Source organism: Trachypithecus francoisi, unplaced genomic scaffold, assembly GCF_009764315.1.
Source record: "Trachypithecus francoisi isolate TF-2019V2 unplaced genomic scaffold, Tfra_2.0 Lachesis_group11, whole genome shotgun sequence".
Taxonomy (NCBI): domain Eukaryota; kingdom Metazoa; phylum Chordata; class Mammalia; order Primates; family Cercopithecidae; genus Trachypithecus; species Trachypithecus francoisi.
In genome coordinates, this window is record NW_022681456.1 from 12,469,612 (window position 1) to 12,484,142 (window position 14,531).

A 14,531-nucleotide genomic window follows, 5' to 3' on the forward strand; every position below is an offset into this window, starting at 1 on the left:
TACCCTCAGTAGTGTCCAAATTCCATAATATGGTCCACTATGCCTTACTCGCCCAAGCCTCAGCTCCTCTCTTCTTCCCTACTTGAACTCCCTGCCCTAGTCACACTAGTAGGGATTTTCCCTGGTCTCCACATTCTCTCCTGTTTGGGTGATTTCTCATGGTGTCCTTTTTTTATGTTTTGAGACAGTCTCACTCTGTTGCCCAGGCTGGAGTGCAGTGATGCAATCACAGCTCACTACAGCTTCAACCTCCCAGGCTCAAGCAATCATTCCACCTCAGCCTCTTAAGTAGCTGGGACTGTTGGGTGCAGTGGCTTATGCCTGTAATCCCAGCACTTTGGGAGGCCGAGATGGGCAGATCACTTGAGCTCAAGAGTTCGAGATCAAGTAGCTGGGACCACAGGTGCACGTTACCACGCCTAGATTTTTTTTTTTTTTTTTTTTTTTGAGACGGAGTCTCGCGCTGCCGCCCAGGCTGGAGTGCGGTGGCCGGATCTCAGCTCACTGCAAGCTCCGCCTCCCGGGTTCATGCCATTCTCCCGCCTCAGCCTCCCCAGTAGCTGGGACTACAGGCGCCCGCCACGTCGCCCGGCTAGCTTTTTTTTGTATTTTTTAGTAGAGACGGGGTTTCACCGTGTTAGCCAGGATGGTCTCGATCTCCTGACCTCGTGATCCGCCCGTCTCGGCCTCCCAAAGTGCTGGGATTACAGGCTTGAGCCACCGTGCCCGGCCAATAATTTTTAATTTTTTTCTTTTTTTTTTGAGACAGAGTCTCAGTGTTGACCAGGCTGGAGTTCAGTGGCGCAATCTCGGCTCACTGCAACCTCTGCCCCTCAGGTTCAAGCAATTCTCCTGCCTCACCTTCCCAAGTATCTGGGATTATAGGCGTGCGCCGCCACCCCTGACTAATTTTTGTGTTTTTAGTAGAGACGAGGTTTTGCCATGTTGACCAGGCTGGTCTCAAACTCCTGACCTCAAGTGATCCACCCACCTTGGCCTCCCCAAAGTGCTGGGATTATAGGCATGAGCCACCAGGTCTAGCAGTTTTTAAATTTTTTGTAGAGATAAGGGTCTCACTACATTGCCTAGGCTGGTCTCAAACTCCTGGACTCAAGCCATCCTCCTGCCTCAGCCTCCCAAAGTGCTGGGATTACTGCCACTGCACCCAGCAGTCATGCCTTCCTTTTTGTCTGAAATGCCCTTCTCTCTTCCCCCTAGTTAACTCCTACAGGTTCTTCAAGACTCTATCTAAACATCTCCTCCCAGAAGCCTTCCTTAGAATCTCTAAGACTGTGGTGGGTGGCCCTCCAATGTAGTTTCAAGCAGCTTATCCTTATTACAATTGGACTCTACATGACCGAATAGCAACTTATATACACAACTCAAGGACGGAGCTGTATTATTGCCTGCCCGGGGCCTCATACAGGACCTAAATCATAAATAATGTTGAATATCTAGATGAACAAAAAGTTTAAAAGGTGTCCCTGCCTAGAGTCACTGGCCTTAGCAGAGAATGGAACCTATGAACCCTTTGAGCATGAAGTCATAATTGTGGCCTCATTTGTGTTCTAACCTGCAAAGGTCAGTACAGGAATAAAGGCAGTTTCATGGATGATCATAAATACCTCCTAATGATTTAGCTGTGCTCTATCTAATCCAAGAAGCCTGTACTAACCACATCCCTATATTTTCTGCTGGGTAACTGAACTCCTTTGGAGATTGCATGCTGCAGGACTTTGCACAATTAAAGCTGAATTACTATTATTTGCAAGCAGTTTTCCACCTACAGTCCTATTGAGTCACTTAGCTGACTCTGTTTCTCTCTCCCTAGGAGACTGCCCAATTGTCTGCAACAGCACTTTTTTTTTTTTTTGGCTTTCCAGGCAACAATCACATAGGAGTGGTAGGACTCAGAGAATGGTATTAATACACCTAACACACCACCCAAAATGAGGAGGCTTCTGGACTTTTGGATGCCTTTAGGATATGTAAGCTCCTATAAGGCTGTATACTTAGACTCAAGATCGTATTTTGCTAGGGCTCTTTCCTGCTTGCCTAGAGAACAGCTAGACGCTTTACAAAATCAAGAATACAACAGACAGTTATAATGGTTTTATTTTAGGAATCATTTATTGTGTTTTATTCCAGTTATAAAAGTAGTGCATGCTAATTACAATTTGAGAAATACAGAAAAGCATAAATAAAAACATAGAAATCACTGCCATCAAGAGGTATCTTCACAACATTTGGAAAGTCTTTTCTTTTTGTTATAAGCAGCAAATATACTATCTATGTGTATATATTAAACACCACTTTCAATTCACTTTAACTGTAAATTAGTGTGACTTTAATATCCCTGTCATATTAAAATATGACTTAATAATTGTGTAACATTCAAAGTTGTTAATGTGTTGATCCACTCCCTTATTATCAAGTTTAATTTTTTTAATTGCACAGAATGTAATGATAAATATACACATGTAATTTATTATGAGAATCTCTTGCTTATTTCCGTCTGATAAAAATCCTACAAGCAGCCGGGCGTGGTGGCTCATGCCTGTAATCCCAGCACTTTGGGAGGCTGAGGTGGGCGGATCACGAGGTCAGGAGATCGAGATCATCCTGGCTAACACGGTGAAACCCTGTCTCTATTAAAAATATAAAAAAATTGGCGCCGGGCGCGGTGGCTCAAGCCTGTAATCCCAGCACTTTGGGAGGCCGAGACGGGCGGATCACAAGGTCAGGAGATCGAGACCATCCTGGCTGACACGGTGAAACCCTGTCTCTACTAAAAAATACAAAAAACTAGCCGGGCGAGGTGGCGGCGCCTGTAGTCCCAGCTACTCGGGAGGCTGAGGCAGGAGAATGGCGTGAACCCGGGAGGCGGAGCTTGCAGTGAGCTGAGATCTGGCCACAGCACTCTAGCCTGGGTGACAGAGCGAGACTCCGTCTCAAAAAAAAAAAAATATATATATATATATAAATTAACCGGGCGTGGTGGCGGGCACCTGTAGTCCCAGCTACTTGGGAAGCTGAGGCAGGAGAATGGCATGAACCCGGGAGGCAGAGCTTACAGTGAGCCGAGATCACGCCACTGCACTCCAGCCTGGGTGACAGAGCAAGACTGTCTCAAAACAAACAAACAAAAAATCCTACAAGCAGAATTACAAAATCAAAGGGTATATGTAATATTATGAAAGCCTGATGTATACTATCAACTTGTATTCCAAAAACTATATACACTCCATAGCATATGTGGGTATCTAATTTTTGGTTTGTTTTGATTTTAAAACGCTCAGATGATATAATGAGAAATGAACTACCTTCTAGTTAAATGTTTGGTTTTAGTCCCTTTGTTTGTTTTGTCTTGTTTTTGAGTCTCCTTCTGTCACCCAGGCTGGAGTGCAGTGGCACAACCTTGGCTCACTGCAACCTCTGCCTCCTAGATTCAAGCAATTCTCATGCCTCATCCTCCCAAGCAGCTGGGACTACAGGTGTGCCACCAAGCCTGGCTAATTTTTTTTTTTTATTTTATTTTTAGTAGAGATAGGAGGGTCTTGCCATGTTGGCCAGGCTGGTCTCGAACTCCTGGTCTCTAGTGATCCACCCACCTCAGCCTCCTAAAGTGCTGGGATTACAGGCATGAGCCACCACGCCTGGCCAGGTTTCATTTTTAATATGAAAAATATTTATTTTTGAGACAGTATCAATCCGTCGCCCAGGCTGCAGTGAGTGGCGTGATCTCGGCTCACTGCAACCTCCGCCTCCCGGATTCAAGCAGTTCTCCTGCCTCAGCCTCCCGCGTAACTGGGGATTATAGGAACACGCCACCACGCCCAGCTAATTTTTGTATTTTTAGTAGAGATGGGGTTTCCCCATGTTGCTCAGGCTAGTCTTGAACTCCTGACCTCAAGTGATCTGCCCACCTTGGCCTCTCAAAGTGTTGGGATTATAGGCGTGAGCCATCGCACCCAGCCTGAAAAGTCTTTAGATTAGGAGTATTCCAGCTGGACACGGGGCTCAAGCCGGTAATCCAACACTTTGGGAGGCCAAGGCTGGTGGATCGCTTGAGCCCAGGAGTTCGAGACCAGCCTCTCTACAAAAAATAGAAAATAAACTAGCCTGAGGCAGCGCAGACCTCTCACGGTGCCCCAAGGTGGGAGGATCACCTGAGTCCAGCGAGATTGAGACTGCAGTGTTCGCGCCACTGCACTCCAGCCTGAGCAACAGAGTAAGACCCTGTATCAAAAACAAACAAACAAACAAAAAGTCTTCTGGTGCAAGGCCTCACTGTAAGGTCCCTGGGTTCAGTGCTCCGCGTTCTGGGATGTGAATGTGGAAAAGTAAGTGCCAAGGTGGGTGTCTACCTGAGCTCCGTAAGGACTCGGTACTTAGGATGCGAGCATGGCTTTGGGTTCCATTCCTGACCCTCTGTGGCCTGAGTCTCCTCCCGGGAGAGGATGAAAAGCACAAGTCGGATGCACTCTATAGTGATCGCTGTGATAGTCATTATGAGTCTTACTTCCTCGACTCCGACAAACTCAAGGCCAAGCTATGGAGTTCATCTCATGCTGACACCGTCAGTTCTGAGCAACTGTAAAATGGGGACAGGGTGGCCCAGGGGCCTACTGACCTGAGGCTGGGGTCTGCGACAGCCCAGCCGCTGGGGGCTCCTTGTGGCCGCTGCGGGGTCAGCCTGCAGTCTCCGCCTGACTCTAGCTCTCCTGCGCCCCGCAGGTCCTGGGCGCTACCCACGTCAGTGAGTGCTCACAGGTCTGTGAGGTAGGCGGCGCCACAGAGAGAAACTGAGGCGCGGGAGCCCAAGTCACCTGTCCAGCTCCTCAGCCGAGCGTGAACTGCGCTTGGGGATGGTATCCACACGGCCCGGCCCCACGCTCTCCCTGTCAGCGCCCGAAGGCCCTTCGCACCAGGGGGCGCCGGCCTGCGCGCATGCGCAATGGTCGCAGCCGCGTCCCCTTTAAGAGAACTCCTTTTGCCTCCGCCGACCCCTTCGCTTCCGCTCCGCGTTCCCACAATGCAGTGCGGCTGAGCGCCTCGGAGCCCGCGGGGACGCTGCGGGGGGACCCGTGCTGAGGCGGCGGCGGCGGCGGCGACGTGGGCTGCGGCGGGCCCGCGGCGTCGGGCGGTGCGGATGTCGGGCTGGGCGGACGAGCGCGGCGGCGAGGGCGACGGGCGCATCTACGTGGGGAACCTTCCGACCGACGTGCGCGAGAAGGACCTGGAGGACCTGTTCTACAAGTACGGCCGCATCCGCGAGATCGAGCTCAAGAACCGGCACGGCCTCGTGCCCTTTGCCTTCGTGCGCTTCGAAGACCCCCGGTGAGGCCCCCACCCTCTCCCGCTCTGTGCCTGAGGCCCCCGCCTTCCCTGCTGTCCCCTCCCCCAGGGCTCCCCTCCCCCCGCCTCCGCGCAGACCCCCACGGCGCCCCCTCACGGGTGGAGGATGAGGCAGCCTCTCTTCGCAGGCCCGGGCCGTCCTTCGCGCCGTCGTCACTTCCTTTATTTTTATTATTCCAATATTTTATTTAGAAATCCAAAAGCTGAGCCTTTGGAGGGCCCAGGCCCCCCTGCACCGGTCTCGGGGGGTCCAAATGAGCCCTGTCCGCCTCCCGCCTGGGGCGGCACCGTGGGGGGAAGCGGCCCCGGGCAGCGCGGGGGTCGCCGTTCGCCCTTCCCGCCGCCCCTTCCCTGGCCGGAGCTCGCCGTGACTGGAGAGCAAGCTGCAGGGTCGCGGATGCCGCTGGAGGTCGTGGAGGGGTCTCTGGTGGAACAGCTCGCCGTTCGCGCGCCCCGCCCCGCCAGGCCGGGGCCCGGACTTTGTCAAGGGATCAGGGATTTGGGAAAACTTCTAAAACAGCCGGAGTGGGGCTCTGATTTCACTTCCCTCCTTTAATGAGGGAGGTTTGGCGAGATGCTGAAGGTTCCAGGGATTTGGAAACTCTAGATTCCTAACCCGGCTCTAAGGAGTGTTTGTGATTTTGCAAACAGCGTCGGCCCTCAGGCCGGAAAAAGCCGAGGAACTTTCAAAACTGTGGTTGGTGGTGGTTAGCAGCTGTGGCGCCGACCTGGTCACTCCACTCCGGCCAAATAAGAGCCTGCACCCTGTTTTCCTAGCATCATTTGCTCCCAGGGAACACGAAATGTTCGTAGGGTGTCCGGCCTACCAGGGGTGGACTTACTGATAGGGTAAGGAGAGCACCTGAGGAAGGGCAGGCAGGAAGCACCGCGAGGCTTTGATGGTTGAAGAGTCGACTCTGACAGCTCGTCCCTAGTATCTCCTCATTTGCCTCAAAACCGGAACTGGGCATTTTAACCCCTAAGCCGGAGAAGGCTATGCCTCGCTTATTTGGTAACCGTGCCATTGTGGTTTTTCAACAGTTGCTATGGGTGGAGTGCCATGGTGTGTATTTAACTTTTTTTATTTCCTTATTTTTTTTAGATTGATAAAATAGGGGGTTTCACCATGTTTCCCTGGCTGGTCTCGAACTCCTGAGCTCAGGTGATCCACCCATCTCAGCGGATCAAAGTGTTAGGATTACAGGCGTGAGCAACCCGCCCAGCCTGTATTTAGTGTTTTTAACAATTCATGAGGTGCAGGTACTGTTTCTTTTGTTTTTGTTTTTGTTTTTTCTTTTTGAGATGGGGTTTCACTCTTGTTCCCTGGGCTGGAATGCAGTGGTGCGATCTCGGCCCACCGCAACCTCCGCCTCCTGGGTTCAGGCGATTCTCCTGCCTCAGCCTCCCGAGTAGCTGGGATTATAGGCATGCGCCACCACGTCTGGCTAATTTTTTTGTATTTTTAGTAGAGACGGGGTTTCTCTATGTTGATCAGGCTGGTTTCGAACGACATCAGGTGATCCGCCCGCCTCGGCCTCCCAGTGCTGGGATTGACACTAGCTTTCTCTTTTATCAGTAACTCTAAATTCTCGATATCCTGGTCTGTAAAATCTGGTTAACCACACAGGACGGGTGAGGTGGCTCACGCCTGTAACCCCAGCACTCTGGGAGGCCGAGGCGGGCGGATCACAAGGTCAAGAGATCGAGACCACCCTAGCCAACATGGTGAAACCCCGTTTCTACTAAAAATACAAAAAAATGAGCCGGGCGTGATGGTGCGCACCTGTAGTCCCAGCTACTTGGGAGGCTGAAGCAGGAGAATCGCTTGAACCGGGGAGTCGGAGGTCGCAGTGAGCTGAGATGGCGCCACTGCATTCCAGCCTGGTGACAGAGCAAGACTCATCTCAAAAAAAAGAAAAAGAGAGAGAAAGCTAGTAAGGGATCAAGGGATTTTTTTCTTTTTATTTTTTTGAGACGGAATTTTGCTCGTCGCCCAGGCTGGAGTGCGATGTTGCTATCTCAGCTCACCGCAACCTCCACCTCCCAGGTTCAAGCAATTCTTCTGCCTCAGCTTCCCAGTAGCTGGGATTACAGGCGCCCTCCATCATGCCTGGCTGATTTTTGTATGTTCAGCAGAGATGGGGTTTCTCCATGTTGACCAGGTTTGTCTTGAACTCCTAACCTCAAGTGATCCACCTGCTTTGGGCTCCCAAAGTGCTGAGATTACAGGCCTCAGCCACCATGCCAGGCCGGGATCAATGGACTTGAACTCCCTCTTCTGTTCTTTGAATGCAGACTTACTATATGATATGCTATATTGTCATCTTCCCTCATTCCTTTAATAGAAAAACTATCTTTTGGTGTCACTAGATGTGAAGATTCAAGCAAAGCATTTCATGTAGTATCTTATTTAACCATTATAATAATCCTGTGAGATAGGCATACTATTCACATTAGAGATGTAAAAACTTGATTAAACTCTTACCCAGAGATGACTACTAGTAATTTGCAGAATAATGATTTGAATGCAGGCTAATTTTATTTATTTATTTATTGTATTTATTGAGATGGAGTCTTCTCTGTGGCGCAGGCTGGAGTGTAGTGGCACAGTCTCAGCTCACTGCAACCTTCGCCTCCTGGGTTCAAGTGATTCTCCTGCCTCAGCTTCCTGAGTAGCTGGGATTACAACTGCGCACCTCCATGCCCAGCTCATTTTTATCTTTTTAGTAGAGACAAGGGGTTTCACCATGTTGCCCAGACTGGTCTCAAGCTCCTAACCTCAAGTGATCCGCCTGCCTCAACCTCCCAAAGTGCTGGGATTACAGGCATGAGCCACTACGCCCGACCTGAATGCAGGCCAATTTTTATTCAGAGTCTGTTCTGACATCCTAGCAGTTCTGCTTCTTCCAGTCTGCATTTTATGTAGTCAAGGTTGCACTGGATGTGGTCCTTGTTGCTTTTAGTCCCAAAATCTTACAAGTGATTATGTGCCTGTGACACTGAACAGTGCCTTCATTAGCACGTTCAGTTCCTCTTGTCCACCCAAGCTCCAAGGTCATACTTTCTACCATCCAATACTGGAGAATCAGTGTGGCATTCCTGACTCTCCTAGAGTCCTAGGAAATACTTAAAGTACTTTTATTGAATATTTATCTCTTTTGGCAAAATTGTATCTAGAGAGTTTTTTGACAAAATAGTTCTCCAAACCATGCTGAAAAGGTACACTTTAGAGTTCCAAGGCCAGGTGCAGTGGCTTATGCCTGTAATCCTAGCGCTTTGGGAGACTGAGGGGAAGGATCGCCTGAGTCCATGAGTTCAAGACCAGGCTGGCCAACATAGGGAGACCTCTTTCTACAAAAAAATCCCAAAATTAGCTGGGTGCAGTGGTACACGCCTGTGGCCCTAGCTATTCAGGAGGCTGAGGTGGGAGGATTGCTTGAGCCCAAGAGTTAGAAGCTGCAGTGAGTTATGCTCCAGCCACTGCACTCAGCCTTGGTGACTACTCTGTTTCAAAAAAAAAAGACCCTGTTTCAAAAAAAAAAAAAAAGAGTTCCACATTCATCACAAAACACTCATTTGCATTTGTCTTTTGTCCTTTGAGCCTTATTTTTTTTAAAGACAGGGTCTCACTGTATTACCCAGGCTGGCCTTGACCTGGGCTCAAACATCATGCCCAGCTACTTTATTTACTCTCAAATACTCTGCTATCCAACTGGCTACTTTCTTTTTCTTTTTTTTGAGATAGGGTCTCTGTCACCCAGGCTGGAGTACAGTAGTGTGATCTCAGCTCTGTACTCCCATCTCAGCCTCTCAAGTAGCTGGGGCTACAGGCGTACAACACCATGCCTGGCTAACTGGCTACTTTTTATTTCCATAGACTTTATGGCACTAGGCCTTGTAGAAAAATATTAAGGTGTTAGTGTGTGGTGTGCTTTTTGAGAAAATGCTCACCAAGGTTAGAAAAACACTGGTGGTTTATTGGCAAAATCAATAATCTGTCAGCAGTTGATTCTTTTTTTTTCTTCTCTGAATTAGCCCTCTTAGAAGTAATCTGTTTGCTCATTCATTATAATTTCATACCTCTAAAACTGTGTGTGACAGCTGTAAAGGTTAATTCCAGTATCATGAAACGTCTCCAGACTGAAGCAGAAGTGCATCAAGATCCTGATTTGTGTGTTTTTTTTCTTCACTCTCGGTTTCCCTTTTATGCTTACTATTCATGCCCCTCACTGGAAAGTCACTTGGCCTCATGAACAGCACTAACTCCAAACTTTACTTTTTTTTTTTTTTTTTTTTGCAGAGATGCAGAGGATGCTATTTATGGAAGAAATGGTTATGATTATGGCCAGTGTCGGCTTCGTGTGGAGTTCCCCAGGACTTATGGAGGTCGGGGTGGGTGGCCCCGTGGTGGGAGGAATGGGCCTCCTACAAGAAGATCTGATTTCCGAGTTCTTGTTTCAGGTATGTTCCTTTCAAACAGAATGAGATGATACATGTAAAATACTACTTAACACAGAGTCTGTCTTCCAAGAAATGATAACTGTGATTCTTCAGTGCATGGGACACTGGGGCTTTCTTTTCAATAGCCTGTGTGCAGTGCCAGTCTGAAGCCCTGCCCTGGATTGCCAATGAGGCAAGTATCCTGCAAATGAAATTGCGCTGGGAGTGCAGCCTTGGAAGAACATAAACATACTTCTTGTAAAGGAGTTTTCTAGTGGTGAGAAGGGAAGATAATGGGAAAACCCCTTGAGCTACAATTCTAAAGACTCTTCTTTTGGAATATACTTGGCATCAGACATGGTAGAAAGGCATTCCAGGAGCCAGATTTGAACAACTTACCCAGCCTCGGATCTTGAAGAAGATCAGATTTTGTGGTGGTTTTAGAATTAAATATTTTTTAAAACCCCGTAACTTGGAGTCTTAGAGATTTTATTGGAAAGTATAGACTATTTCTGTCTAGTGTTTATAAGTGATGAAATGCTAAACTGGGAGGTTTTTCTGTCTTCAAAATATTAACACACTGGAAAGACCTGGGGCCTTCTGCATATTGCATGGGAGTTTTAGGGCCCTGGTGGATTGAAATATATCGAGGAGCGTGGCACCTTTTTAAGATGTGAATGTCACACAATCACAGCATACTCCTATGTGCTTAAATAGTGATACTTTCAGTATCTGCCTACCTTGTGTCCCTTTGTAATTTTTTTAACCCCAGAACTCTATTCCCTCCTTCAGGATGTCATACATTATCTTTTTTTCTCTCCATGCTGCTCTGAAATCCTGCTTAGAAAACTATTAGGAAATGGCTGCAGTCCTGAGCTGTGAGCGGTAAACACAGCCTTTGAGAGCAGGAGCACATTTCCCTTTCATGACATCAGGTAGGGTTGTATGACTCCCGACTAGTTTTAGCATCTGAGTCTTACCTTCCCCCCCACTGTATTGAAGAATGTTGGTGATCTTTTAAGAGGTACTCTGTATAGTTTGTCATTCACACCTATAAGAAAACAAACTAGATTTTTTGTTGTTGTATTGTTACCTTCAGCTACTCTTTGGTTATTTCATTGTCTGGTTTCAAAATTCCCATGTCCTGTGAAACCCTGTCAAGCAATAAATAATTGGTACTGTTAAATTTCATAATGGAAAAAGTTGGAACTCAAAGTATTAGGAGTTTGGCATTGATTTTAAAGGACAAACAAAGAGACTATGAACTCTCAGAGATACTATACCTGTAATGGGATAGACTTCTTGCTCTCTTGAAAAGGTCTGGTCTCTGGAAGATGGACTTAAAACCAGCTTCTCAAGGTGGTTTATTTACCACATGTACTTCAGTGCTCTTTTCTGATTTCATGTCCCTTATCAAGGTTTATGATTTGGGGACCCTCAGGATTTAAGTGATCATGGAGAAGGGACCGTAGGTACTGCTGGCTCTTAACAGGGCAGTTAACATAGCTTAAGGATGTGGGCTTTCTTATGTTCTCCATGCCTAGGACTTCCTCCATCAGGCAGCTGGCAGGACCTGAAGGATCACATGCGAGAAGCTGGGGATGTCTGTTATGCTGATGTGCAGAAGGATGGAGTGGGGATGGTCGAGTATCTCAGAAAAGAAGACATGGAATATGCCCTGCGTAAACTGGATGACACCAAATTCCGCTCTCATGAGGTGGGTCCTTGCCTTCTGTTGAGGAGCTTGTACTCAAATCACTCCACTTGAACCTGACCTAGCAGAGGTAAGCAAGCGGCCATGCCATTTGGTAACCTCGCAGTACCATAAGAGATCTATCTTAGGTGGACAAAGCCATGGAATTTGCTATGCCTAAGTCCTTCAGGGTCATAGCTGAGAGAAGTATGCATTCATGATATGTTTGTTTTTTAATATGCTTTATTCTGCATATTAGTATCACATAACACAGTTTGGTCATGGTATTTGTAACCTGGAGAGAATACTAGTGCAGTTGGTCTTGATATCACCCCATTCACAACCAGCTTAAATGGCAGTATCCCTCTGTGAACTCAGCTGCCCCTCCTGTGGATCTAGGCTGAGCTCTACAGGCCAGCCTCTTCATCTCAGCCCTTCTAGGTCTTGCTGTCAGGGCTGAGCTGTCACTTCACTTTTTTCCCAGAGTAGTGCAGGATCCTCTCTGAAACCTGAGCTATCATGACATTTTCTTTTTTAATTTTATAATTTTTATATTTCTCTAATTTTTGATTTTAGAGACAGAGTCTCATTATATTGCCCAGGCTGACCTTGAACTCCTGGGCCCAAGCAGCCCTCCCACTTCAGCCTCTCCAGTAGTTGGGACTGCAGGCATGCACCACTGTGCCAGGCTAAACCGTGACATTTTCTTGTAGTTAATTATCTCACCCTTGAGACTCAGTAGTTCTTGATGTCCTTCCTTGTAGGAAAGCAGCTGCTGTTTTGGATCTCAGTTTGAGACTATCCCTTTGGTACCATTGAGACCAGAAACCAGACCACCAATTGGACATTTTTTCTGGTTATTCTGTCCTGCCTTACTATGAGATTTACAGATGTTTGGGGACACAGGTCTCTGGGCTCATTTCTTTTTCTGAGGATTCATATAATTCCCTAGTGTTTGGCTTAGAGGTTGGTCCTTCCATGGTTTAATGATGCTTTTGTTCAGACTGTCCTCTAGGACTTGAATTTGGAGCGGAAATAGAACAGCACCTGATCCTCAGTTATACTGCAAAGCAGGGCCTCAGAAAGGGTAACTCCAATTATTGACTTTCACCTAAGGTGAAAAGCATCCGGGTTCTTTCCCCTTGGCATCTTAGGATCTTCTGAGAATGCTGGCTGAAGGCAGAGGGCCTGGGGACAAGTCAGCCTGGACATGACTCCTTTGCCGCTTATTAATTCCTTACCTTAACTACTCTTAGAACCTTGATTCCTTCATGGGCAAAATGGTCACATAATAGCACCTTCACAAGACTTGTCAGGAATCTAGAGCAAGAGGATAACATCTAAAGCATCTAGCTCAGGTCCTCACATCTGGAAGGTGTTAAATACAGGCTAGCTCCTTCCATAGATGCGCATCCAAAGATGCATATATGAGGTGGCAGGGGATTAAACTATATGACCCCTGAGATCCTTTCCAATTCTTAGCTTTGAAGGGGGGTCAATGGCAGTAATTCAGATATATTGTTTATAATAGTTAATTGAATATCAACATGTCAAATTGGCATTTATTGTGTTACCTTGGGCAAATGATATAATTTAAGTCTTAATTTTCTTCGTTCTTGAAGTGGGATAGTAAGAGTACCTACCTCATAATGTTATGAGGGTTTAATGAGATAGCCTAATGCCAGGTACAAAGTACACAGTAAGTGCTCAAATTTAACTATTATTGTTAGATGTTGGTTTGCTTATTCTTCTGGCTCTGATTTTTTTCCCCATTACTCTTTTTGTTTTTGTTTGCATTTCAGGGTGAAACTTCCTACATCCGAGTTTATCCTGAGAGAAGCACCAGCTATGGCTACTCACGGTCTCGGTCTGGGTCAAGGGGCCGTGACTCTCCATACCAAAGCAGGGGTTCCCCACACTACTTCTCTCCTTTCAGGCCCTACTGAGACAGGTGATGGGAATTTTTTCTTTATTTTTTAGGTTAACTGAGCTGCTTTGTGCTCAGAATCTACATTCCAGATTGAGGATTTAGTGTCTTAGGAAATTTTTTTAATTTTTTTTTTTTTTAAAGAAGAAAAAAAAACCTACATAATTTCTACCAGGGCCATATTAGCAGTGAAACATTTTAAACTGCAGAAATTGTGGTTTTGGTTCAGAAACAAGTTGTATATTTTTCACCCCTGATTATGGGAAAAAAATCAGTTCTGTCTTTGTGGGTTGCTCTACTATGGAGATCAACAGTTACTGTGACTGAGTTGGCCCATTCTGTTTAGAAATATATTTTAAACGTTTAGTAATTGACATGTGTGGTTGTCCTTGATTAAGTACACAGATTTCACAAAATAGGCACACTAATTTTAAAAATCACTGAGTTGTAATCATAACTTGTACCCAGTTAGTAAGGAGCAGGGGTAGATAACTTTATTTATATGGGGATGGATAGTTGCTGATACTGGTTTGAGAATGTAAACTCAAAGAGTGGGTTCTGGGTTCTCTTTTAATTCAAGCTTGTAAATTAGGCTGCCCTGAAGAAAAAAGCATTGCAGATAAAGGAAGGGAATGGGAAAAATAAACACACGGTGGCTTATGCCTGTGATCCCAGCACTTTGGGAGGCCAAGGCATGCGAGAGGATCCCTTGAGGCCAGGAGTTCAAGAGCAGATAGGCAACATAGCAAGACCCCATCTCTACTTAAAAAAACAATTAACTGGACGTGGTGATGCACATACATAGTCCCAGTTACTTAGGAGGCTGAGGCGGGAGGATCACTTGAGCCCAGGAGGCTGCAAATTATCTGTGATCACACCACTGCACTCCAGTCTGGGTGACAGAGTGAGGCCCTGTCTCAGAAAACTAAAAAAATAACAAGCAACGTAAATATTATTGGGAAATTCTTAGCCAAAACCAACTTTGGCAGTTTGGTTAGAGGAAAAACTCTGATTCTATCACTTTTATCCCTAAATAAGTTTCATTTATCCTTGGTATCCTAAGTTTTTTTTTTTTTTTTTTTTTTTTTTTTTTTGAGACGGAGTCTCGCTCTG

The 14,531-nt window shown here is 46.6% G+C and overlaps 1 protein-coding gene across 1 annotated transcript; it reads left to right on the top strand.

The window, feature by feature from the left end:
- The first annotated feature begins 4,967 nt into the window (after nt 1–4,967).
- Nucleotides 4,968–13,792, top strand: SRSF9 (serine and arginine rich splicing factor 9). The gene is made up of 4 exons (XM_033220379.1): nt 4,968–5,340; nt 9,659–9,819; nt 11,343–11,515; nt 13,294–13,792. The coding sequence occupies exons 1-4, from the start codon at nt 5,153–5,155 to the stop codon at nt 13,435–13,437; spliced, it is 666 nt and encodes a 221-aa protein (XP_033076270.1). The 5' UTR covers nt 4,968–5,152; the 3' UTR covers nt 13,438–13,792.
- Nucleotides 13,793–14,531: the final 739 nt, after the last annotated feature.

Coding starts and splice junctions, on each gene's coding strand:
- SRSF9 (XM_033220379.1), top strand. CDS start 5,153: ATGTCGGGCTGGGCGGACGAGCGCGGCGGCGAGGGCGACGGGCGCATC. Junction 9,820..11,342: donor TTTCCGAGTTCTTGTTTCAG/GTATGTTCCTTT, acceptor CTCCATGCCTAG/GACTTCCTCCATCAGGCAGC. Junction 11,516..13,293: donor CCAAATTCCGCTCTCATGAG/GTGGGTCCTTGC, acceptor TTTGCATTTCAG/GGTGAAACTTCCTACATCCG.